At 49.6% G+C, this 24,427-nt stretch overlaps 3 protein-coding genes across 3 annotated transcripts; 1 reads left to right on the top strand and 2 right to left on the bottom strand.

The window, feature by feature from the left end:
* Nucleotides 1-497: 497 nt before the first annotated feature.
* On the bottom strand, nucleotides 498-12,784 carry LOC120687954 (protein SEMI-ROLLED LEAF 2-like). Its single transcript, XM_039970060.1, has 19 exons — nucleotides 12,227-12,784; nucleotides 11,825-11,899; nucleotides 11,607-11,722; nucleotides 11,391-11,502; nucleotides 11,152-11,274; nucleotides 10,983-11,030; nucleotides 9,205-9,404; nucleotides 8,809-9,005; nucleotides 8,099-8,379; nucleotides 7,837-7,986; nucleotides 7,221-7,613; nucleotides 6,953-7,102; nucleotides 6,637-6,712; nucleotides 6,416-6,540; nucleotides 2,036-2,227; nucleotides 1,768-1,908; nucleotides 1,486-1,620; nucleotides 1,048-1,248; nucleotides 498-967 (listed from the first exon to the last, which is right to left on the bottom strand). The coding sequence occupies exons 1-19, from the start codon at nucleotides 12,359-12,361 to the stop codon at nucleotides 839-841; spliced, it is 2,979 nt and encodes a 992-aa protein (XP_039825994.1). The 5' UTR covers nucleotides 12,362-12,784; the 3' UTR covers nucleotides 498-838.
* A 5,057-nt stretch (nucleotides 12,785-17,841) lies between these two features.
* LOC120689281 (uncharacterized protein DDB_G0284671-like) lies at nucleotides 17,842-18,556 on the top strand. Its single transcript, XM_039971587.1, has 2 exons — nucleotides 17,842-18,219; nucleotides 18,308-18,556. The coding sequence occupies exons 1-2, from the start codon at nucleotides 17,842-17,844 to the stop codon at nucleotides 18,554-18,556; spliced, it is 627 nt and encodes a 208-aa protein (XP_039827521.1).
* A 193-nt stretch (nucleotides 18,557-18,749) lies between these two features.
* On the bottom strand, nucleotides 18,750-19,801 carry LOC120693100. Its single transcript, XM_039976503.1, has 2 exons — nucleotides 19,274-19,801; nucleotides 18,750-19,202 (listed from the first exon to the last, which is right to left on the bottom strand). The coding sequence occupies exons 1-2, from the start codon at nucleotides 19,487-19,489 to the stop codon at nucleotides 18,867-18,869; spliced, it is 552 nt and encodes a 183-aa protein (XP_039832437.1). The 5' UTR covers nucleotides 19,490-19,801; the 3' UTR covers nucleotides 18,750-18,866.
* Between the last annotated feature and the right edge of the window lie 4,626 nt (nucleotides 19,802-24,427).

Below are 24,427 nucleotides of genomic sequence, written 5' to 3'. Positions count from 1 at the left end.
TATTACATCCAAAAAGAATTTTCCATGCATGAAGTATTAAATCTAGATGAAATAAAAAATAAATTGCATAGTTTGCTTGTAAATTGCGAGACGAATCTAATGAGTCTAATTATATTATGATTATATACTAAATTGCTACAGTACACATATTCTAATGGATTAATTAGACTCATTAGATTCGTCTCGTAATTTACAGATAAATTCTGTAATTAGTTTTATAATTAGTGTATATTTAATACTTCAAATGTGCAAAGATTCTATTTCAAAAAATTTACGGGCACAACTAAATAAGGCCATTATTAGTAGACGACTCGAGGGAGATTCATGGTTTGGAAAGGATGAGCTCACTGAAGCGTTGCAATTACAACATTGTATGCAAAGCTTATGACTCCATTTAAGTACTTCAGTGACAAAAACTAGCGGCTTAGGCTTCATGCAGATCATCAAATAACGAGTCTAACTGCTTGTTTTGTTAGGCCGGTGGAACACCTCTTTCATGGACCTCACAGCACAACGACATTGCTTTTTTTAGAAGAAAAAAAGGCATGACAGAACACTACACAAGCATAACGATTCAGTGTTCTCCTAGATCTCAGTCTGAACAACGAGAGATCTTGCGATTGACAACTACAGAGGTACAGATGATCATAGATACGCATACACTACAGCATTTGGTACCCATAAATAAGCAAATACATACACTACTACTGCTAAAACGACGCTACAGATAGTTAGGCCCAGAGTGGCCAGATGTTCCATTAGATGACCTAGTGTACTATGCTTTGGTACTGCAGTCTAGCCCTCATGAACAGGGTTGGTTAGGTGCTGCAAGGCCTGATCACAGCTCCGGCTGGGTGCGATAGGCGGCCTTCAGGAAGTTATCGAAGGGGCTGGCTGGTGGAAGCTTCACCATGGAACTTGGCTCTGATGACATGCGGTGGATGCTCTCGATGCCACAAGAGTTTACCTGGACATAGATTGTGTGAGAACAAGATACAGGAAGACATCATTCTTGTGGACATGTTTAGAATACGTCCATCTCAATACCTTGGGAATGATGGAATGATGGGCAGTGGGAAGACTTGGCATAGGATTGTCGGGAGTCGATTCATGGCCATTGACAAGCCAGCTTGATAGCTTCTTCCTCGTGCCCAATCCAAGGGCTTCACACTGACTAGTCATTGTATCGTATGGAAGGGGGGAGGTTGAAACAGATGCACCTGCAACCTGGCCAGCCACATGCAACGCCTGGTAACAGAGTGATATTCAGAAACTGGTACAAAAATTCGAAGAACAAATCCTTGCAATAGTTACATACAGCTTAGCTGAGTGATATAATAATAATACGCTACTGTGATGGCACGATAAGAGGCAGAAAGGAAAAAGCAATATAATAAAATATACAATGATGCCTAATCACCTATGCTTCAAAAAAAAGTGCAAATGTGAACTAGCTAACAAGTAAACTGAACTAGAAGTACTTACTGATTCCAGCAATTGACCAACACCTAAAACATGTGGAACAGACTGTGGTAATGTAATCTTTGAGATGGAGCTAGCTGTGTTGGTAATTGGTGATTCGTGCAAGCCACAATCTACTGAAGAGGTTCTTGAACACTCCTGCAATTGAAAAGGACCTGTGAGGTGATCTAAAAACAATTTTCATGACACAAAACAATAAGAAAATGTAACATTGGATCATTTCTGACTTATGCAATGCCTTTATCCAGTGAATCATAAGGTAAACATTTAATGTAAGCAACCTACCTCATCAAAAGAAAGGGATTCATCAGAAAATGCCTGCCCATTGAAGTTTGCCCAGTCCAGTGCTGAATTTGACCCAAACAAAGGCATTTCTTCAGGTGTGAACATCTCAGAGATCTCCTTTGCTAGTACATCCCTGTCCATCTGGTAACACAAAGGAAATAGTGCATTTGACTTTGTTTTCAATAGCATGCAACCGCATTAAGACTAGAACCCAACAGTAAACATATGGAAAATTGGGAAAATCACACCACTCACGTACAAGACTAACCTCAGTGAAACTAGAAAGTGCAGAAGCAATAACATCAAGCACTCGCTGATCATTAATCCCTACTTTCGTCCTGCAGTCAGAAAGTATGGATTTGGCAACCTCCTGGTCACTTTCAGAACCATAGCTGCCTAGATCTGATTGCAACCTTACATAGAGTTGCAAGTCTTCACCAATCCTCAGGTAAGGGTCAACCTGCAACACATTCAATGACACATTTTCACTAATCAGACATGAAAAGTGTTGCTAAATAGCACAGAAGCATAGACTGGCATCCAGATAGCTAGAAAATGAGGAACACGCCAAACAAAAAAAAACATCCAATACTGCTCGCAAGACGGAGGCCAATGCTATTCGTAGGGCGCAGGCTGTCCTGATGCGGAAGCTGGGCATCATTGGAGAATCGGAGCACATCGACATTGAGGCACAGGATGACTACGCTCGACTTTTCTTGCATGACCTCTCCTGGTCTAACGTCGTGGCATTGGCAGCCCTCTTTGGCTGGACAGTGCCGGACGATGCTGAGGTCCGATGTGTGGACCTGTGTGTGTGGGTGTGACACACCGATGGCGTTTGTATTGGGAGTTCAAAATGGTTTATCCAATGAATATATCTAGTATTCTCTATTGGAACGTCTGGGGGTTGAATCAGCGGGCCCGTCGCGATTGTGTCCGCGAATTGGTGGCTTCCTCCAAGCCCGACATAGTCTGCCTCCAGGAGACAAAGATGCCGGACATTTCGGCTTCGACAGTGTTGGCCACGCTGGGGGCTGACTTTGATCAGTACATCTTTGTGCCAGCTACTGGCGATTTAGGTACCCGCGGTGGAGTCCTGGTTGCTTGGCGCACGGGGTCCTGCCAAGCGGAGTCAACACGAGTGGATACCTATTCGGCCTCCGTGAAGTTTGTTTTGGAGGACGGCAATGAGTGGTGGTTTACTGGGGTCTACGGCCCGCACCTCGACACCGACAATCTGCAGTTCTTGCAGGAGCTCTGGGACATCCGTTCTGCCTGCCCGGGTCCTTGGCTCACCGGGGGCGATTTCAACCTCATCTACCACTCTGCCGACAAGAACCCGTACGTTGACCGGGCCATGATGGGGAGATTCAGGAGGCTCATCAACGAGCTTGAATTGCAGGAGCTGGAGTTGCTCGGCCGCCGTTTCACCTGGTCCAACGAGAGAGACTCCCCTACACTGGTTCGTCTTGATCGGGTACTCTGCTCTTCATCCTGGGAGCAGCTGTTCCCGGAATCCTTGCTTCAGAGCACTGCGGCGGGGATCTCCAATCACTGCCCCCTGATCCTCGGCCTGCGCGACAATGCCCCTTGTCGAGGACGCTTCCACTTCGAGAGCTTCTGGCCATCCCTTGATGGTTTCAAGGAGGTAGTGGCTAACGCCTGGGCGGCCCCTGTTCTGGGGATGTGCCCGATCGAGCGACTGGCGGCGAAGTTCAAAGGGCTCACTACAGCCCTCCAGTCATGGAGCCAGAAGATGGTGGGCAACGTCAACACCAAACTGTACCAGGCCAGGGAGTTGCTCCATCAGCTGGATATCGCACAGGATAACAGACCCCTCTCGGATCTGGAAGCCTGGTTGCGCAGGCGCCTTAAGCAGCATTACTTGGCACTCGCTTCCCTTCAGCGCACCATTGCGCGTGTGCGTAGCTCCATCGGTTGTCTCCAGGAGGGAGATGCCAACACCGCTTTCTTCCACGCACATGCCCGATACCGGAAGAGGAAAAACTTCATTGCCAAACTCCAGGTGGATGACAATGTGTTCCTCTCCCATGAGGAGAAGGAACAGGCAGTGTGGGATTTCTACAATGGACTCTTAGGGACTCATGCTCCGCATACCACCACGATTGAGCTGAGCGCCCTAGGCCTTCCTTCCCATGATCTGTCCTCCCTTGACCTGCCGTTCACTGAGGAGGTATGGGCGACCATCAAGTCGCTGCCGTCCGACAAGGCGCCGGGGCCGGACGGCTTCACTGGCCGCTTCTACAAAGAATGCTGGCCGGTGATCAAGGATGACATCATGACGGCGTTGCGGGTGGTCCAGGAGGGTGATGGGAGGAAGCTGCACCTCCTCAATTCGGCATTCCTGATCCTCATTCCTAAGAAGCCGGATGCGGTCCAGGTGAAGGATTTTCGCCCGATTAGCCTTGTGCACAGCTTCGCCAAGCTGGTGACCAAGATCCTTGCCAACCGTTTGGCCCCGAGGTTAAACTCGATGGTGTCGGCCAACCAAAGTGCATTTGTCCAGGGAAGATGCATCCACGATAACTTCCTTTTGGTGCAACAGATGGCTAGGTAAACACAACCGGAGGGAACCACGTCTTCTGCTCAAGTTGGACATTACCAAGGCCTTCGACTCAGTCTCCTGGCCGTTTCTGCTCGAAGTCCTGTCCTACTTGGGCTTCGGGAGGCGCTGGCGCGAGATCATCTGCTGCCTACTTCGCACAGCTTCCACCAGGGTTCTGCTCAATGGGCAGTCGGGTCAATGGATCTCGCATCGGAGGGGTCTACGACAAGGAGACCCGTTGTCGCCTATGCTCTTCATCCTCATCATGGATGTGCTGAATGCCATGATTGGGAAGGCTGACGCGGAGGCGCTTCTCCAACCGCTGGCTACCGCCCGAGTGAGGCACCGCGTCTCGCTTTACGCGGATGATGTGGCGCTTTTCATCCACCCCTCACCCGAAGATCTTTCCACAACCAAGGGGATTCTGCAACTCTTTGGGGAGGCGAGTGGGCTACACACAAATGTATAGAAGAGTTCGATCATGCCAATCCGTTGTGGCCCCGAGCAGCTCGCGGTCGTCTCAAGAGTCTTGCCTTGCGAGGTGATTGACTTCCCTTGCAAGTACTTAGGTTTGCCGCTCTCGATCCGAAAGCTCACCAAGACAGACCTCCAGCCCATCGTGGACAAGATCACCGACATGCTCCCAGGCTGGAAGGCGGCGTTAATGTCCACGGCGGGGCGTGCGGTTCTGGTGAAAGCGGTGCTGACGGCGGTCCCGGTTTACTTGCTTATTACCCTGGATGTACCCAAGTGGCTTCTCCGTGCAATTGACAAGATGCGCCGAGCCTTCCTTTGGAAGGGACGTCGTCAGGTGAACGGCGAGCATTGTCCTGTGGCGTGGGAACGGGCTTGCCGTCCAGTTGAGCTCGGTGGCCTGGGAATTCACAACCTGGAGACCCTCGGGTGGGCACTCCAGATGCGGTGGCTCTGGCTTAGTAAGACGGACCCGGAGCGGCCATGAGCCGCATTCAACATCAAGGTGCACCCTAATGTTACAGCCATGTTTGCCATCTCTGTTTCCTCCTTGGTGGGCGATGGACAATCGACCCTCTTCTGGAAGGATCGGTGGCTTCACGGCAAGCCCATCGAGGACCTGGCTCCAGCGCTGGTTCCCTTCGTGAGCAAGCGGGCACGCTCTAGGAGGACGGTTCATGAGGCCATGCAGGACTTGCACTGGGTGAGCGACATTGGCGGTGGGTTGTCTGTGCCAGCAATCGTGGACTATCTCAAGCTTTGGGATGCTTTGGAGAATGTCCAGTTGCTTGAAGACCAGCCGGACCAACATCTTTGGACGCCAAAGAGCTCGGGTTCTTACTCCGCACATTCGGCTTACGCCAGGTTCTTCGTGGGCTCAACCACTTTTGAGCCGAGCAAACGTCTTTGGAAGTCGTGGGCGCCCCTTAGATGTAAGATATTCCTTTGGTTGGCCATGCTCAACAGATGCTGGACGGCGGATCGACTGGAACGTCGCGGGCTACAACACCCGGACAGTTGCCTTCTCTGCGATCAAGAGGAGACAATTCAGCACATCCTCACTTCTTGTGTCTTCACCAGACAGGTATGGGCAGCCGTTCTTGGAAAGATCGGCCTGCTGCACCTGGCCCCATCTTTGGACTTTGACATTTTCAAAGATTGGTGGAGATGGGCTGCGCGCAGGGCGCCTAAAGCTGCTAGGAAAGGGCTGAACTCCTTGGTCATCCTCACATCTTAGTCGATCTGGAAACTCCGCAATCGTTGTGTCTTCGATGGCTGCCACCCGGACATCCGACTCATCATGCTGGAGATAGCTGAGCAAGCAACACTGTGGAAGATGGCGGGGGCAAAGGCGTTGGGGGAGCTGCTGCCGTAGTGGTGTGCTGCAGCGAGGAGTGTGTGGCTGTACCCTTTTTCAGCTGGCGCGATTGTAACAAAGAACTAACCCAGGCCGTGGATTCGGCATTGTATTTCGGACCGTTCTTTCTTCCTATTAATACAACGACGCGCAGTTCTCCTGCGCGTTCGAGAAAAAAAAACATAAGATAAATACAGCATGAAGTGTTTCGTGTGAAAGGACATGTTACTATTCTCTGCACTAGAACTTACTTTGGGAAATGTAAAACACCTTAGCAAGTCTGACAGTTCAGTTATGTGACAAACTTTTCCAGTGAAAGCCAGCATACTTGTTGATAGGATAAAAATAGAGCGTTGGCAAGAAGCAGGTAGGACTCCTGGACATATTGCACAAAGAAAGGCATGTGACTTTGCATGAGAAAGACAAATAAGCAGGGTTAAGAAATCCATAAATTTTATAAACCAGATCATACCACTTGGGGTTAAAGCAATACTTCGAAGCGATAGTGGCAACTGGAAAAACTGGATGATATTACTGTTGCTTGAATTCTGCAGCATCAAGAAAAATATAAAATAACTTGGTCAGAATTATGAGGATTTTGAAAACAAATGCAAGGATGCTTATTGCGGTTCTAAAATGAATCACTAACAAGCCTATCAACTCTCTAATAAAACAAAATTGGTACCCAAAAATGTGAAGAGAGAAGATAGATGTCAAGTTTGTGTCTTTGTGAAAAATTTTATGTCCATTAACTTCAAAAGGATATTTTTATTCCAATGAATTCATACCTTAAGGCGGGAAGAAAGAACTGTGAGGCTGTATGAATGACCAATCGCCTCATAATTGAAAGGAGTATTATCTGTTTGATTGGCCTGAATCCAGAATGCAGACAGCAATTGGTTGGTTTGATCTTCAGTTAACATGGCTATATTGGCCTCCTGAAACATTTGTGCGAGGAAAAAGTTGGTGGTACACCTTAATAAAGCTGATGGCCAAGGGAAAAATTTGTAAGGAAGGTAAAGAAACTAGGGATGACCACTTTAATCTAAAGTATACCTCTACAGAGCTGCTTAGCTTTGCATATCTTTCAATGATAGAGAAAATCAACTTTGAGAAATAAGCTGAATTTTTCTGCGACCAAACATATTTGTTATCCTCTTCATGTGTGTTCCTTTCCTTCACATCATCATGCATCATATTTCGCGGCTTATCTGAACTCAAAATATCCTTTTCCCTTCTTAGCTTCTCCAGTAGAGCTGTAGCAGAAGCAAACACAGATGTATTGCGAGACTGTTTTTTTGTTTCATATAGGTACTCTGATTCACTCCTCAGATGGCTTGGTCCTCGGACAATAATAGCAGAAAACATGTGGTGTGCTCCCACACGAGTGTCAATATCAGGATGTACCATGGACTTCAGTATCTGCTGGAGGAGTGCTTCTGGAAATACCTATAAAACAAGCAGAACGAAAATTATCAGCAAAGATCTTCAAAAGGCAGGATTCCGCATAAGATAGAAAAGGAGATTAGGCGGGGGTGGGGGGTTGAGCCATAGTAAAATATATACACAGTTATGAACTATCACATTCCCTTTTTATTCTGAGACATATCAAGAATCTTAAAAAAGTGGATACTTAAAGATGGTACCATAAATTTAGAACTTGTCAACTGACCATAGGAGTGTTAGATGATACTGATGTCAACGAAACTATGTGTGAAAGGATCAGCAAACTTCCAAGTGTTGCTCTGGCAACAGTTGGTATTGAAGGCAAATTCTCCAATGTGATTGCCATCATGTCATAGAGTGGCCGCACATTATTGATCTAGTAGAAATTCCAGGAAATAAAGAAGTAAATAAGAGATGGGAAAATTTTATGATAGAAATGGGAAGCATAGATACCAATAAAGAAATTGAGCGGAATAATAAGGACATACTCCTCTGACAACTTCCATGAGACAGTCCTCCAATAAATGCTGAAGAGATTCATTCAAATTCAGATCTTCAACACTGCCTAACTCCACAGCCTCTAGTGTTTTCCTTAAGTGCTTGCACAAGTCACCTGCTACTACAAGTTCAGCAGCATATCCTCGGGATCGCAGCTGTCGTGCCAAGGATGTGGCTGTCTGAATAATATCTGATTTTGACTGCGCATCACTTGAAACATTTTTGTGATCCAAATGCCGGATGACAGCAGTTAAAATCAATTGCTCGTTGCCTGCAAGAAAAGAACACATTAGCAAGCAGAGATAATACCATGAAAAACAGAGCATAGGAAAAGAATGTGTGGTGCCGATTAATAATGTATTTGATATAAGGTCACAGCATGCAGGGTTTTGAGGATAATGTGATACGGAATGCTGATGCTCCACATCTTCCATAAAGCCAATTTGTAACGAGATAGATAACCCATTCCAATAAATAATAATTAAGTTGTACTCTCGGAAAGATGATTGCAGGTTGCCATTGTAAGAAACAAAGGAAACCAGAAACATAATCTAAAGTACAAGTACCAGAATAAAAAATACGAAATTCATGTAAAAATGGTTGGAAGAAATTTCATATTGGTAGTAATGTTGGTTGGTATTTTTGTTATGCAAGCAATTCTAATTTCTGAAGCAACTCTTTTGGGAAATAAACAAAATACCTGAACTCTTCTCCGGATAAGCCATATCAGACAAAACAAGCAAAGCCAATCCACGTCGAGGGGTCCACTGTTTCTTTGTATCAAAATATGAAAGCATTGGATCTAGGATGCGTCGCATAGTTGTACTCTCTTTGGCCAACTCTGCAAGCTTCTGCACACAAATATGTGACCACACTTCTGGAGACTCGCGTTCATCCCTGCATTTTCATTAAAGGATATCACAATCTATTGTGTAAACTATAATGGATCAGGTGAAAATGGAGTTTCATGATTACATGTGACAAATAAAAAAGAAAAGTAGAAGGGCATGACCCAAAGTTCAACAGCATGGCATGCAACAGCATACATTTTCAGCACAAAGTTCAAGAAAGGAGATAAAGAAGCATGCATAAAGACCTGGTAAGAGCTGAGGGATTCCTTGCTGGCCGCAGCCTAACGGTTGTACTGCTGATATTCACATCATTACCACCACCTAAGCCAGGTCTACCCTCAGATCTTGCTATTTCATCAACCCAATTATGCTGTGATGCATGTCTGCCACCACCACCACCAACAGATTCCTCCGTCCTATAATTTTCCAAGACTGATTTCACTATCTGCCAAATCCAAATGAAGTTAAATCATGAACTGCCATCATTGCATTGAACCACTCAAAAAGTTTCAAACAGAATTTCAAGAACAAGCCAAAAGTCCTATTGGCACCCAAAAAACTTTCAGGAACACACAAAAAGCTTGTGTATCAAGAAGAAGAGCATCAACAAAGTTGGTCACTTGGCCAGTTTGGATTTCCACACATGGCACAAAATCAACTTAGCATGTATCAATAGTAGTTTTCCGGAAAAAAAAAAGGTTTTCTAATTTCTATGTGAATCAACTTCAGTGACCATATAAAAAGGCAAACAAGGCTGAATCAAAGAACCAATTTGATTTTTAATATATCATGCTATAATCATTTAGGCAGAGGTTGAAAAAGAAATGATAAACAATAAAAGGATACATTAAGCTTATAATCTCCATGTATCAAACAAGAAAAACAAAGCTATATTTTGCAGCTTGAAATGGTTGGTACAAGGGATATACAAGGTGAGATCCCTTGGTGTATGCTCTTTGCTGATGATGTGGTGCTAGTTGACGAGAGTAGGGCAGGGGTTAATAGGAAGTTAGAGCTGTGGAGACGCACATTAGAGTCGAAAGGGTTCAGACTTAGTAGGACCAAGACCGAGTACATGATGTGCGATTTCAGCGCGATTAGGCATGAGGGGGGAGACGTTAGTCTAGATGGACAAGTGGTGGTCCAGAAGGATACTTTTCGGTATTTAGGATCGGTGCTACAAAAGGATGGCGACATTGATGAAGATGTTAGGCATAGAATTTCAGCTGGCTGGTTGAAATGGCGACAAGCTTCTGGCATCCTTTGTGACAAGAGGGTGCCACAAAAGCTAAAAGGCAAATTCTATAGGACAGCAATTCGTCCGGCGATGCTATACGGTGCTGAATGTTGGCCTACAAAAAGGCGACATGTCCAGCAACTGAGTGTAGCAGAGATGCGGATGTTGCGGTGGTTTTGCGGGCACACAAGGAGGGATAGAGTCCGGAACGAAGTTATTCGGGATAGGGTCGTAGTGGCACCAATTGAGGAGAAACTTACCCAGCATCGGCTGAGATGGTTTGGACATGTCCAACGAAGGCCTCCTGAGGCGCCGGTGCGTAATGGGGTTCTTGAGCGGGTCGATAATGTAAAGAGGGGTAGAGGTAGACCTAAACTGACGTGGGATGAGTCGGTTAAGAGAGACCTTAAGGATTGGAATATCTCTAAAGAGATAGCTTTGGATAGGAGCGCTTGGAGACTAGCTATCAATGTGCCTGAACCTTGAACTTATTTCTTTCGGGTTTCATCTCTAGCCTACCCCAACTTGCTTGGGAAAAAAGGCTATGTTGTTGTTGTTGTTGTTGAAATGGTTGGTAAAACTTGGTGCAGAACAGCAGACAAAGCAACTCTGATGTGGGACTGAAACGAAGCAAGTCCAATCAGACAACCTAATTATTACTAGGCATGCAATAACCTTGTACAGTCAAGCAAGCTAATGTAAATGCAAACAGAAGCACTTTATAACTCACGAAAACTAAGCAATGATGACAGGATCAATGCTGTAAAAGAATCTGACAATAACTACCTCATTAAAATCAGCAAATATGTGTGAATGCTCCTTCATGAACCAGATCTGTACAAATATTGTGATAATAAGTAGACTTGAACTTCCAAACAAAATAGCTAGAAACCACCAAGGACGTAAAGGAGGGGAGAGTGTGGGGTGAAAAAGTGAAAAGCAAACTATGCATCACCATTGCTGACAAACACTGCAAGCTTGCTGCCCTCAGAAGCCTGTGCTCCTCTCCCTGTTGATGTGAAAGTGCAGATACTTTGCGAACCAAGCTTTCAATATTGCGTGCATAAGTGTTGTCTACCTGATATTATGCCAAAGAAAATGAATCCTAATGCATACCACAAAAGAAAATCATAATGGCCAAGAATATGAAATTTTAAAGCACCAAACAAACATGTCTAATTGCCAATACCCCACCTGGCTGTTGATAAAGTTTGCTAAAGTTTGGCACCCAAGGATGTGAATATTCTCTTGTTTGCTTTCCAGAAGCTCAGTAAGGACATTCACTAGGCTAATGGCAAAATATGCCCTGCAGTAGCACACATAAAAATTGAGCCACAGAAAACTCATGGGAAGCTATTAGTATTGCAATGAATGGTACATAAGTGCTGGCCAAGAACTTTGCAAACTCACATCTGCTCTTTACAAATGAGGAGCAGCTTGCTGTAAGCTTCAGTGATGATTCTGACAAAGCTCACTTGTGCCCCGCGCAGCTCCTTGTGAGTCCTCTGTTCTAGAAACTTGGCAATCTGACAGGCAAGCAGTGAAGGGGAAACAAGCAATGATTAACCACATACTTCAAAGGAATCCTGTAGGGGCAAAAAAATCGTCAAAATGGCAACATCACATGCCTTTGGTATGCGCAGGGGGTTCTTCGCGGCATACTCACACAGCTTCATAATTTTCCTCTCATTTGGAGCACCATCCTGCAAAAGAAAAACAGCAAAATACTAAGCAGCAGCAGTACACTTGACTGCTAACTTCAGTACGGGTAACAATGCCGTCTACAATCAACATCAAAATCTGCATTATTACCCACAGAATTTAGGAGCAATAGAATACGACACACCTGACAGAGAAAATATTCCACAAAGCATTTTATAAGGAAGGTAGTTACCGACTAGTTGCAGATCCAAAATAGAACAATGCGTCGAGCGACAGAACAAATCAACCAATGCCGCTACCGAAACTCTTACAGTAGACCCTCGCCGACCGGACCGGAGCGAGAAGAGAACCGAGGGGGCGGCACTCACCGGCGTCTTGGGGAATATCTCGGCGAGCAGCTTCTTGTAGCGCTTGACAGGGCGTCGGGAGCTCGGGCGCAGCGCGGGGCAACAAACGCACATGCTCTCGCAGGACGGCAGGAGCTTCGCCGAGAGGAACCCCATCTGCCCCGCCGGACCGGCGAGAACGCCGCAGCAGCACGCGTAGATCTCACCCGCGCCCCTCCGTCCTCCGACCACAGAGCGCGCGCCCGAACTCCGCCTGCTCGCCGGTATCGCAGCCGCCCTCCCAACTCCAACTCCGCCGCCGACCAAACCCCAACCCCAACCCGGAGACTCCCCCCAAAACCCAACCAGGAGAGGCGCTACGGAAGGAAGGATTGAGATTCAGTGGGAGGGGGAATTTGGGGTGGGAGGGAGGGGCCGCGAGGACGGGCGCAGGAGTGGAGAGCGAGACCACGTGAGTGAGAGAGAGAGGGAGGGAGAGACAGAGGGAGAGGCCTCGGTGGCAGCGCCAATTGCAGCAGCCTTTCCCTGTGTTCCTCGCGCGGAGCGACGAGCGCTTTCCACACGCGCCGCAGAGCGCATGAGGCGGTCCGCACTGGGATCTCTATCCCACTGTCTATGCATTTTACAGTTGGAGTTTGGAGAGAACTGCCGCAGCGGGATTCTCTAAATGCTGCGGTAAGTTAGCGCGGCTCCTCCTGTTCGCAACTTTCAGCACGGGTACGGACAGCGCGCTATCGCCGTCCGGCCCAACCACCCTGCCTTCGCGCCGCGGCTCGGACCGGAAGGAGCCGCCACCGTCCCCGTCGACGATCCACGTCGGAGGAGCACGGCCGCCACCCCAAGCCGGTCATGGGCGCACGCGGGAGGGCCACCATCCCCGCCTCGTCGCCGTCACCAGCGCGTCCCTGCTCCGAGCCCCGCCTGGCGAGGGCCGCCGGTGGCCATGGCGGCGCGGAGGGAGGAATGGGCAGCGCGCAGAGGTGCTCGCCGGCCTCCCCTGCTCCGCGCCCCGCCCCGGTCATAGGGGTGCTCGTTGGCCGACCCTGCTCGGCGCCCCGCCCCGCGCGCAGGGGTGCCATGGCCGCCGCCGCCGAGCTCGAGGGCACAGGTCGCCTCCTCGCGCCGCTCGGCCCTGTCCCTCCGTGCATGCCCAGCTCCGGCTCGCCGCGCGTCGAGGTAGGGAGGGAGGAGGGGCACGCGCGTGTCCCCGCCGTGGCCGACCTCACGCCGTCCCGCCCTGAGGCCGGCGCCGGCAGTCAGGGACGCGGCGGCGAGCGGGGACCGCGGCGAGCTCCGCCGGCCCCGCGCCAGGGAGCGGAGGCCGAGCGGGCGGCACCATTCGATTCGCCGGCGCGGGCCTCGCCGCGCGTTCCTCCCCCCGCCCCTGCACCGCCGGATAGGGAGGGAGGGGGGCGAACGCTGCGGCGCCTCGCCATGGCCGCCGCGGTGCGCTCGGCCGGCGTGGGAGGAGGGAGGGAGGTAGGAGGGGTGCCGGCGGAGGCCGCCCCGCCGCGCCGCGCCATTGCCGAGCCGCCGCGCCGCGTGGGTCGCCGACGCGGGTGAGCCCTGCTCGCGCGACATGAAGCCGACGCGGCGGCCGCGAGCGCCACGCGTGCACCGCGACGGAGGGAGGAAGGGAGGAAGGCAGTCGGGGAGCGCCGTCCCGCCCTGAGGCCGGCGCCGGCAGTCGGGGAGCGCCGCCGCCATGGCCACGGGGGGCAGGGGCGGAGCACGGGCCCGCTCGGGCACCGGCCGCGCGGGCCTCGGCCTCCGCGCCCGGATCTCGCCGCTGCGTCGCGAGGCCCGCCGCCGGAGAAGGAGGTGGACGGCGGCAGAGGCCGGAAGAGGTGGCCGGCGGTGGTGGTCGGGGGAGGAGGGGCGCGGTGGCGGAGGGAGAGAGAGAGGGGCCGCGGTGGGAGAGAGAGTGGGGAGGGAGGGGTGGTAAAAAAGGAAAAATAATTATGACACGTGGGCCCCACTCGTGGTAGTTAGTATAGAGTAGAAATTTAGAGAGTGAATGAATGCGGAGAAACTGAATATAGAGAGGAGAATCTTGATGAACAGATAGAAATATTTTTTTAGTGGGTGAATTTAGAGAGTGACGAGTGCGGAGACCCTCGGGGCTTTGCCCGGTGCCCACGCCACGCAATTGCGAGTTGCGAGCTCGTGACGGGCGCGACGCGACACGGCGACAGGGACTTGCGTTTTGAACGTTGATGAGTGCGCCCCCAGAGCTGTGCTCGACACAAAAGGCAACGTCTTCTATGGAAAGTGGAACTTGGGAGCATGAAGGAGAGTATTGAGAAATGAGAAGCATTCGATTTCGATCTCCAAACAAAATCAGAGAAAGAGAAGACCGTGAGCTCATCCGTTATTAGATTACTGGTAGAGTTGAAATTCCTGGTGCTCTTGATAGAATCTTCTCGTAGCAGTATTGGAAATTGGCATAGTTTATTCGTCCATCCGTTAGATTAAGACGTCGTTGATGCAACCTAGGACTAGGGCAGTAGTTAATTAGTTGCCGGTCGCTCCAGGTTTGGTGCGCCCTAGATGATGCCACGCCTGTTTAATCATGTTGGTCAGTGTTTTGTCAGGACATTGGATTCTCTTTAGTAGCTGGGTTTTCTTTAATACGGCCGTGGGTAATCTCGTGGACTAATGGATCACTCTTTTGTCATTCAGCAATATAATACGAGCGATCAGGAAACTTTAGGGTTTCTATTTGGGAAAAGTCCTATTTTCAACCCTAAACTATCCCGAGAGTCCGATTTTCAACCTCGAACTCCAAAACCAGACATAATGCATCCTTGAACTAGCGAAACCGGACAAATTTCCCCCCTGAGCCGAATCCACCGCGGTTTTTGCCTCGTCACCCGTCCGACGTGGATTTCGTCGCCCAGTCAGCCACTTCAATGGGCTTTTGTCTCTGCGCGGCCACTGTGGTCCCTCCCCACTCATTTCCCCACCCGCTCCAGAACCTTAACCCTAGAGGCGGCGGCGACCACCACGGCGGCGGCGCCTCCGGCGGCGAGCACGGCGACGGCGGCCCTGATCTTCATCGAATCCGCGATTGGCTGGTGATGCTGCTCGAGATCTGAGGGCTGCACCAAACCGGTGAGTGCTGCAAACCGATTCCAGTGTAGGAGATGGGCTAGATCTTAGGGATTAGAGTTATACAAGGTCGGGATTGCCGGTTTTTATGGGTTTTTGCTTCTCCTGTGCACAGCAGCGACATGGATGTGTTCGGAACTCTCCCAGTTAGGTTTCATTTCAACGGGGAGTTCATAAAGTCTGGGTCTGATCTGCAGTATTGTGGTGGAAATGTTGCAATGGCATACATAGATCGAGATAAAGTTTCACTTCCAGAGCTTGTAGGTCATTTGAAAGATCATTGTGTAGTACTCGATGGAACCCTTTTGCACTGGCTTGTACCTGGGAAGGAGCTTAAGTCTGGTCTGCGAGCTATTGTGGATGACAATACTTGCATTGAGATGGCAAATAGCACAGAAGAATGTTGCGTTGCAGATGTATTTGTTGAGGCCCCAGCTACACATGATAAATCTGAATCAGGCTCAGAAGAAGATAGTGAATATGAAGCTGAGTTAGGCTGTGATACAGGCTCAGAAGAAGAAGGCAGCATGGAGGAAGAGGCAGTGCCTGAAGATGTTGACATGGGAGCTGGTTCAGCAGCTGTGAAGCGATTAAATACTGAAAGCAGAGAGAAAATTGATAAGCAGATTCAGTTTGTCAAGGAGTTTTATAGCCCTAGCAAGGGTAAGGCAAAAGTTTGTGATAGTGGACCTATGATTGGTGACAAGTCTAGCTCTGACAGTGAGTACTTGCCTGGAGATAGCTGCACATCAGGTGAGGATGATGAGGCCAAAGAGATTCTCAGGAATTTTAAGGTGTTCAAGAAGAAGGTTAGATCAGGTAGAGCTGCACAGTTAGATGATCTGTTTGTTGATGGACCCAAGACTCAAGTTGGTGACTGCAGTGTGATAGAAGATGATGGTCATGTCACTCCTTATGCTGATAGTAGTGATGATGAGAATGAGTCATTTGATGATGAGGGGGAAAGAAGAGCTAGCCAGTACCAAAGGTTTAGCAAAAAGGATGCAGTACCTAAATTTGCTTTGGGGATGAAGTTCAATGGCAAGAAACAATTCAAGAAAGCCATAATCAAATATGGGTTAGCTGAGAGGAAGGTGATTAAGTTTGTCAAAGATGAAGGTGACAGGGTTAGGGTAAAGTGTGATTGGCCCACATGCAGTTGGCATTGTTTGTTGTCAACACACTCAAACACTAATAGCTGGCAGATAGCAACCTTAAAAAATGAGCACACCTGCCCACCTAGAAGGGACAACCGTCTGGTAACTGCAAGAAGAATAGCAGAAAAGTATGAGAAGATGATCATGGCTAACCCAAGTTGGAGGCTTGATAGTATGAAGAGTACTGTGCAGAAAGAAATGTTTGCAGATGTGACTATACCAAAATTGAAGAGGGCCAAAGGAATGGTTATGCAGAAGTTGTTCGATGCCACAAAGGGGCAATATCAGAGGTTGTTTGACTACCAACTTGAGCTGCTTAGGAGTAACCCGGGGAGCACAGTTATAGTTCAGTTAACTGATGAGGTTTCCTGCATATTCAATAGGATGTATATATGTCTTGATGCATGCAAAAGAGGATTTGTTAATGGCTGTAGGAGAGTTGTTGGTCTGGATGAATGTTTCTTCAAAGGATCAACAACTGGTGAACTTCTTTGTGCTGTGGGCAGGGATGCCAACAACTACATGTATCCCCTTGCTTGGGCAGTGGTTGAGAAAGAGAACAATGACACATGGGATTGGTTCTGTGACATATTATTTAGAGATATACATGTTGGTTCAGGAGATGGATGGGTTTTCATCAGTGATCAACAGAAGGGCATTCTAAATGCTGTTGAGAAATGGGCACCAAATGCTGAGCATAGAAACTGTGCTAGACACATATATGCCAACTGGAAGAAAAAGTTTAAAAAGAAGGAGTGGCAGAAGAAATGGTGGAGATGTGCCAAGGCCCCATGCCCAATGCTGTTCAACTTGGCTAGGGCAAAACTTGCACAGGCAACTAGAGAGGGAGCACAAGCAGTACTTAATACAGACCCAAGTCACTGGAGCAGGGCATGGTTCAAAATAGGGTCCAACTGTGACTCTGTGGATAATAATTTATGTGAGTCTTTCAACAAATGGATTGTGGAAGCCAGGTTCTTTCCAATTATTACCATGCTTGAGACCATAAGGAGGAAGGTAATGGTTAGGATCCAAGAAAATAGTACCAAGGTGGAAAGGTGGGGTACTATGATCTGTCCCAACATCTTGAAGAAAGTCAATGCATATATCACTCAGTCTGGATTTTGTCATGCAGTTTGCAATGGTGCTGAGTGCTTTGAAGTGGTGCACTGGGACCACAGATTCACAATGAATCTGTTGGAGAAAACCTGTTCTTGTAGGTACTGGCAATTATCAGGTCTCCCATGTCCTCATGCAATCAGTTGCATCTATTTTAGGACAAATTCACTTGAAGAATACATTGCATCATGCTATTCAGTATCAGAGTTCAAGAAAACATACAGTCACTACCTTTAACCATTAGAGGGAATGCATAGCTGGCCCATCTCAGATAAACCGAAGCCTATAGCTCCACCATATGTCAGGATGCCAGGAAGGCCAAAGAAAGAAAGGAGAAGGGACTCAACTGAAAAACCAAAGAGTACAAGAATGTGCAAGGCTGGGACAGTCATAAGATGCAGGACTTGCAAAGGTGTTGGCCACAACAGAGCAACTTGTAGTAAGAGAAATGGTCCACCATCAGCTTCAGGACCAGCAGCTTCAGCATCAGGACCAGCAGCTTCAGGTGCAGCTCCAGCATCAGGTCCAAGTGCCAAGCTCATCATGTCAAGTACCAAGTACAGCTCTTCTAGTGCAGCAGGTGGTACAAGCAAAAGGAAAAGGAGTAAGGCTCCATCAAAATCAAAGGTATGAAAATTGTTTATTTACTTAACAATTTATTTCACTTAACATTTTATTTCAGCCAGTTTACTTAAAAATTGTTGTCTTGCATCAGAAGGCAAAGGTAGATGTTACTAAGACATCAGCCATGGCCAAGGTGTCCACAGCAAGAGGTGGTGATGCTTCTATCAAGCTCCATGCACAAGTTCCCCTATCTCAAGCCAGCTCCAGTGTAACTGTTAATGTATCCTCAGGATCAGCATTTACTAAGGCCAAAGCCCAGGAACCATCAGGGAGGAGAAAGACAACAAAACCTGCCAAGTTCAGTGAATATTTGATGCTACCTTCTGCTGGTACTAAGTAATGCAAGAGTGCAAGCTTATTTATGTGTCTCAACTTAGTTCTGTATGAACTTTATGCAATGCCAAAACTGCTGGCTTATTTGTGTTATGTGTGAACTTCATGTAATGCCAAGACTGCTGCCTTATTTGTGTTATGTGTGAACTTCATGTAATGCCAAGACTGTTGGCTTATTTGTGTTGTGTGTGAATTTGATGTACTGCCAAGACTGTTGGCTTACTTATGTTATCTCTGAACTTTATTACTTTGAACAATGCCTTGCATACCATTACTCCACTACATTACATAGAGTCGACACAGACATTACATAGCAATCACTTCCTACAGATTAGAGCTACCACGACAGCAATGCAAACACCAATTACAAGCCTAAGCACAACTCTCTCCTTCTGTAACATTTCCACGGTTGTCTTCAGTTCAGCATTTGCAGCTTTTTTTTCAGCTAGCAGCCTGTTCAGATGGCCAATCTGTTCATATTGACCCTGCAGAGCATTCTCAGCAGCATTCTGAGCAGTCGCAAACCCTTCTTCCATCTCCTTCTTCTCCTTCTTCAGTGACCTGACAGCATCGCGCAAATCTCTGAGCAGCTGGGCTATGAATGGAGTCGTCATGTTGTTCTCATACCACCTCCAGAAATCACATCCACCAGCCTAAAATCACATAACAAATTGATGCAAAACAACTACAAATACACACTGAAACTACTGGTATATCAACTCACCCGTGCAAAGAAGCACTTTAGGTACCTTCGTCCTGGATTCTCGTCACTCCATGAAATCCACCTTGCCGCCTTGGCTCCGCACTTGCAGTTCACCGCCGGCTCATACTCCAGAGGTCGCTCGCGGTAAGGGATGGGCGAGGAGTAATCCTCGATGTTGTAGCCGCTCCATGCTCGGGAGGAGGTGCTTGAGTTCCTCGAGCTCCTGGATGTCGCCATCAAGGCCGCCGTCGCCCCGTGCTCGCCGCCGAGGGCGCCGCCGCCGTGGTGGTCGCCGCCGCCTCTAGGGTTAGGGTTCTGGAGCGGGTGGGCAAATTCTGAGTGGGCCGCGCGGGGTTAAGGAGCCCATTGAAGTGGCTGACTGGGCGACGAAGTCCACGTCGGACGGGTGACGAGGCAAAAACCGCGGTGGATTCGGCTCAGGGGGAAATTTGTCCGGTTTCGTTAGTTCAAGGATGCATTATGTCTGGTTTTGGAGTTCGAGGTTGAAAATCGGACTCTCGGGATAGTTTAGGGTTGAAAATAGGACTTTTCCCTTTCTATTTTATTTTATTTTATTTTATTCAAGGATCTTTGCATTCCATTAAACTAGAGACGCACTGGTCACATAGTCCTTGATGGCAATCGGCACGCCATCCCAAGATAGAACTGTATCTTGAGGACATTTAAGGCTCTGTTGTTTATATCACAATCGGTAAACCCGTAAACACAAAAAAAAATCACACTGAATGTTTGGATACATGCATGAAGTACTAAATAAAGTCTATTTACAAAACTTTTTTTCATGAATGGGTTGTAAATCGCGAGACGAATCTAATGAGCCTACTTAATCCATGATTTTCAAAAGTGATGCTACAGTAACCATCCGCTAATTATGAATTAATTAGTATCATTAGATTCGTCTCGTGATTTACAACCCATCTGTAAAAAAAAATTGTAAATAGACTTCATTTAGTACTTCAAATTAGCAAGATTACATCGAAAAAGGTTTTGTGTTTCATCTGACCACGGCCTAAATCCAAGTGCCGCCACAGTGTGCGCAGCTCTATTACATTCGCTATGGCAAAAAGATACCACCATAGAATCACACCTTTTTTTTTGCGATACCATAGAATCACACCTTGATTATTCCCAACTCACCTGCCGCCCGGACACAAGCCAAGCAAGCTAGCAGTTCGGCGTGTAAAGCTTCCAGCAAATGTGAACACTGGCCAGCACCAGCCTTGATCACTTGCCCGTCACAATCTCGGATCACGAAACCCCAGCCACCAGTCAAGGTCGCACTCCTGTATGCCCACCGCAATTTATTTTTAGCACATCTTCAGTTGCCTCACTATCTTTTCATTCTTCTTGCTGCTGAAACAGGCCGCTAGCTTCCTATTGCCAGAATTTTATCAGAGGTTTTCCTGACAATACAAGCCAAGTGAACTGGCTCCATTCTCCTCTGTCTTTCTCTCATACGATTCCTCTCAAGCCACCAATTCCAGAAAAGTTTAGGATTTTAATCTACTGCAGTGTTTGACAAATTCAGGCTACAAAACTTCAGCGTTCGTACGGATTAGTAAACAAGTAGTGAATCCATCTCATGGTAAACAAAGTCCATACTGACCTTTTAGTACGGTGGTTCTTGACAAGTTCTCAAGAATGTCCAAGGACAAAAGATATAATATGTATGTCGGTACCCTAGGACTGGGGTACCCCTTCTTGCTGTGTCTAGGCAAAAGTCTCGTAGTTATTCTTAGCCGGACCCCTGTGGTCCTGGGCCCTGCTCTCCCGGCAGGACGGCCCCGGACCCGCTCCCCGCTTGGGGAGGGTCCGGTGACGCCACGTAGCCCGGAGGAGATAGCCCTCAGCCAAAACGGCTGGGGCCCCCGGACCTCCCAGGGAGTCCCGGACCCCTGCCGGCTCCGGACCCCATATGCTATCCGGACCCCTCAGCAGGGAGGGAACAGACACCCCGCCTAGGGGGGTCCGGAGCCGCCACGTGTCCGCAGGCGCAGGTACGCGCGCGGCTGCCAATCTTCCTCTGGAAGACTTACCCACCTACCGCATTCAATGCAGGTGGTTCAGAAGTGCTCTGCCGCAGCAAAGCCCGAGGAGACTTTTGCCAGTCTGTACTGTTGGTCGCGCGTTACCAAGGAGCACAGTACAGCCGCTGGTGCCACGCGCGTCAGTCTGCTATGCCAGTTAGACACGACAACTCGGCGACGGAGTATCATAACGGCTACGCGGTAGACCCAACAGTCTACGCCGCAACCTACACTGCCTCAACGGGCGCCTCACCGATGGGAAAGGAGAAGACCCCCTCAGAGAGTCTACAGGACGGAGAAGCATATCCGGCAAGAGATTCTCCATCACTGTAGCACCATTAGTTTAATATACATCATTGTTGGGCTCACCTGTCGGAGTCCAACGCCTGTGTACGCATCCTCCTTGCTCTATAAAAGGGGGGCGCTCGCTAGAGAAGGACTCAAGCCCGGGGGTAGAGGATAGACTCATTCGTACTAAGAGTAATACATCACACAGTGGATGTAGGGTATTACGCTCCGGCGGCCCGAACCACTCTAAACCCGAGTGTTCTTGTGTTCTTGCCCCCAAGCTAGATCGGCTTAATCGCTTAGCGCTTTCCCGAGTACTCCCCCTCGGGGATTAGGCGGGTGCATTCCGCCACCCGGCTGTGGGTACCCTAAAAAACCCGCGACATTTGGCGCTATCCATGGGGAGCGCAAGCGTTGGCCGGATCTTCGCTCATATCCTGCTTCTGAGGTTGAGCTTATCCTCTGCAACGAAGAAGAGAAGATGAAGGGTAGCGCGGCGTCACCTACGCCGCATGCCCTGACACCGAGGCAGCAATGCCCTCGGTGCAGTGGCGCACGGCAGCGGCGCCTGCTATGCGTCACCACTGCGACACCTCAGAGCCGGCGCGGTGGCGCGCGGGGGCGACGCCTGCTTCACATCACCCTGCGACACCGTAGCGTCGGCTCACGGTTTTCTCTCAAGCAACCACCCGGGGTCTCCTGCGGTGGCACTGCGTCGGCTCGAGGTTTCCTCTCAAGATGGAGCCTGGAGCCGGAAGGATGTCTGTCGCCTTCTCCCTCGCCTGGCGCAAGCCTCCCTTGGAGCTGCTGCAGACAGGCGTCATCCCCCACCGCAAGGCACGGGGCCCCTGAACCAGCACCAAGGTCAAGTCGGCGAACGGCCGCCCTTCTCCACGCTTCGTGCTCATCCAAACGAGCACCCAGCTCATGACGAGCGGTCATCGGGCTGGCTTCCGGCGACAAACGGAGACGGTTGGGCCACTCCCATTCAAAGCCAAAGAATTTGTCCTCATGCTATCTGAACATGGGACAATTCTTGTGCTGGGAAGAGCCCTACGAGCTCCCGATGTGATGCTGGATGATGCTGTGCAAGCACACCCAGGACGCCTTCGCCTCCGACGATCATGAAGAACCCCCCAAGGTGGCTGTTCCACTTCGGCTGGGAAGTGCATGCCTTACGAATGGCAGCGACTGTAGGTTATCACTAGATAGGATTAAGTGTGTTTCTCCTTTGTAATGATTCGGTGCCTACGTGTGGTCCAGAGCAGTAAAGGTCCGCCCTTGTAAACCCGACCTCCGGCTTCATCGCACAAACAGGCGACACCAGCAAGTGGTCCAGAGCGGTGGAGGTCCTCCCTCGTACTCCCGACCTCTGATGTACACCACGAATCAAGCAATGAAGGAGATTTACTTTCTCAGTCATATCTTTACATTAACCTGATAGTACTTGCCGTTCAGCGTGCATGTTTTCTTCCTTCCGGAGTCTTTTCTTTTATCGCTAACAATCCAATTTGAGTTGTTGGCTTGTGGTCAGGTAGGGACACCCCTTCTAGCTGGAGTGCAGTTCGGACCTCTAGGGACCTGCTCAGGAGAAGTGGTGCTCGTATCCTGGGGTAGGGAAGCTCTGCGTAGATTAGCCTGGTAATGTACACTAAGCCTACGTACTTCACTGCCCTGTATGAGTCCCCTAGTATCCGAGACTGCTATCCGAAGAGGTCCCGGCTCCCTTCTAGTATAAGGCCTGGTTTCCTACACCTTGCTGCAAGGTCCGGTGGCGTAATTCACGGGATCGTCAACAACGCTCCAAGTCCACTCCGGTGGCCCGCTCCAGCGGAGACCGCTCGCCACGGTCGCTCCAAGTCCACTCCGGTGGCCCGCTCCGGCGGAGACCGCTCGCCACGGTCGCTCCAAGTCCACTCCGGTGGCCCGCTCCGGCGGAGACCGCTCGCCACGGTCGCCTAGAGCCAGGTCCGGTGAAGTAGTGCTTGCTCCCTGGGCAGATCAAGGTCCGTGCAGCCGCTTAGCTCGGTTCCGTACCCTAAGCCTGCACCTTCGCCGCTCTACGGAGAGCGCACTCTAGTACCTGAACCTGGCAACAAGCGCTACGGCCTTAAAGGGGTCCGGAGCACCCGCTCTCGACATGAGCATACCGACACAGCCAAGTTGCGTGGAAACACATCATGGTGGTGGTCCCACCCACGGGTTCGTACCTCTCCCGAGGTGGGCCCGGGGACCACTGTCGGTACCCCAGGACTGTGGTACCCCCTCTTCCTGTGTCTAGGCAAAAGTCTCGTAGTTATTCTTAACTACGCCCTGATGGCTGAGCAGCCGGATCCCTGTGGTCCTGGGCCCTGCTCTCCCGGCAGGACGGCCCCGGACCCGCTCCCCGCTTGGGGAGGGTCCGGTGACGCCACGTAGCCCGGAGGAGGTAGCCCTCAGCCAAAACGGCTGGGGCCCCCAGACCTCCCAGGGAGTCCCGGACCCCTGCCGGCTCCGGACTCCATATGCTATCCGGACCCCTCAGCAGGGAGGGAACAGACACCCCGCCTAGGGGGGTTCGGAGCCACCACGTGTCCGCAGGCGCAGGTACGCGCGCGGCTGCCAAGCTTCCTCTGGAAGACTTGCCCACCTACCGCATTCAATGCGGGTTGTTCAGAAGTGCTCTGTCGCAGCAAAGCCCGATGAGACTTTTGCCAGTCTGTACTGTTGGTCGCGCGTTACCAAGAGCACAGTACAGCCGCTGGCGCCACTTGTGCCACGCGCGTCAGTCTGCTACGCCAGTTAGACACGACAACTCGGCGACGGAGTATCATAACGGCTACGCGGTAGACCCAACAGT

This window comes from Panicum virgatum, chromosome 9N (genome assembly GCF_016808335.1).
Source record: "Panicum virgatum strain AP13 chromosome 9N, P.virgatum_v5, whole genome shotgun sequence".
In the NCBI taxonomy this organism is placed as follows: Eukaryota; Viridiplantae; Streptophyta; class Magnoliopsida; order Poales; family Poaceae; genus Panicum; species Panicum virgatum.
The sequence above is the reverse complement of the archived record's forward strand: the minus strand, read 5'-3'. Positions and strand labels throughout refer to the sequence as shown.

Coding starts and splice junctions, on each gene's coding strand:
- LOC120687954 (XM_039970060.1), bottom strand. CDS start 12,361: ATGGGGTTCCTCTCGGCGAAGCTCCTGCCGTCCTGCGAGAGCATGTGC. Junction 7,614..7,836: donor TATCATCTAACACTCCTATG/GTCAGTTGACAA, acceptor CTTGTTTTATAG/GTATTTCCAGAAGCACTCCT. Junction 6,713..6,952: donor TTCTTTCTTCCCGCCTTAAG/GTATGAATTCAT, acceptor TTGATGCTGCAG/AATTCAAGCAACAGTAATAT.
- LOC120689281 (XM_039971587.1), top strand. CDS start 17,842: ATGCATAGCTGGCCCATCTCAGATAAACCGAAGCCTATAGCTCCACCA. Junction 18,220..18,307: donor AGGCTCCATCAAAATCAAAG/GTATGAAAATTG, acceptor GTCTTGCATCAG/AAGGCAAAGGTAGATGTTAC.
- LOC120693100 (XM_039976503.1), bottom strand. CDS start 19,489: ATGGCGACATCCAGGAGCTCGAGGAACTCAAGCACCTCCTCCCGAGCA. Junction 19,203..19,273: donor TAAAGTGCTTCTTTGCACGG/GTGAGTTGATAT, acceptor ATGTGATTTTAG/GCTGGTGGATGTGATTTCTG.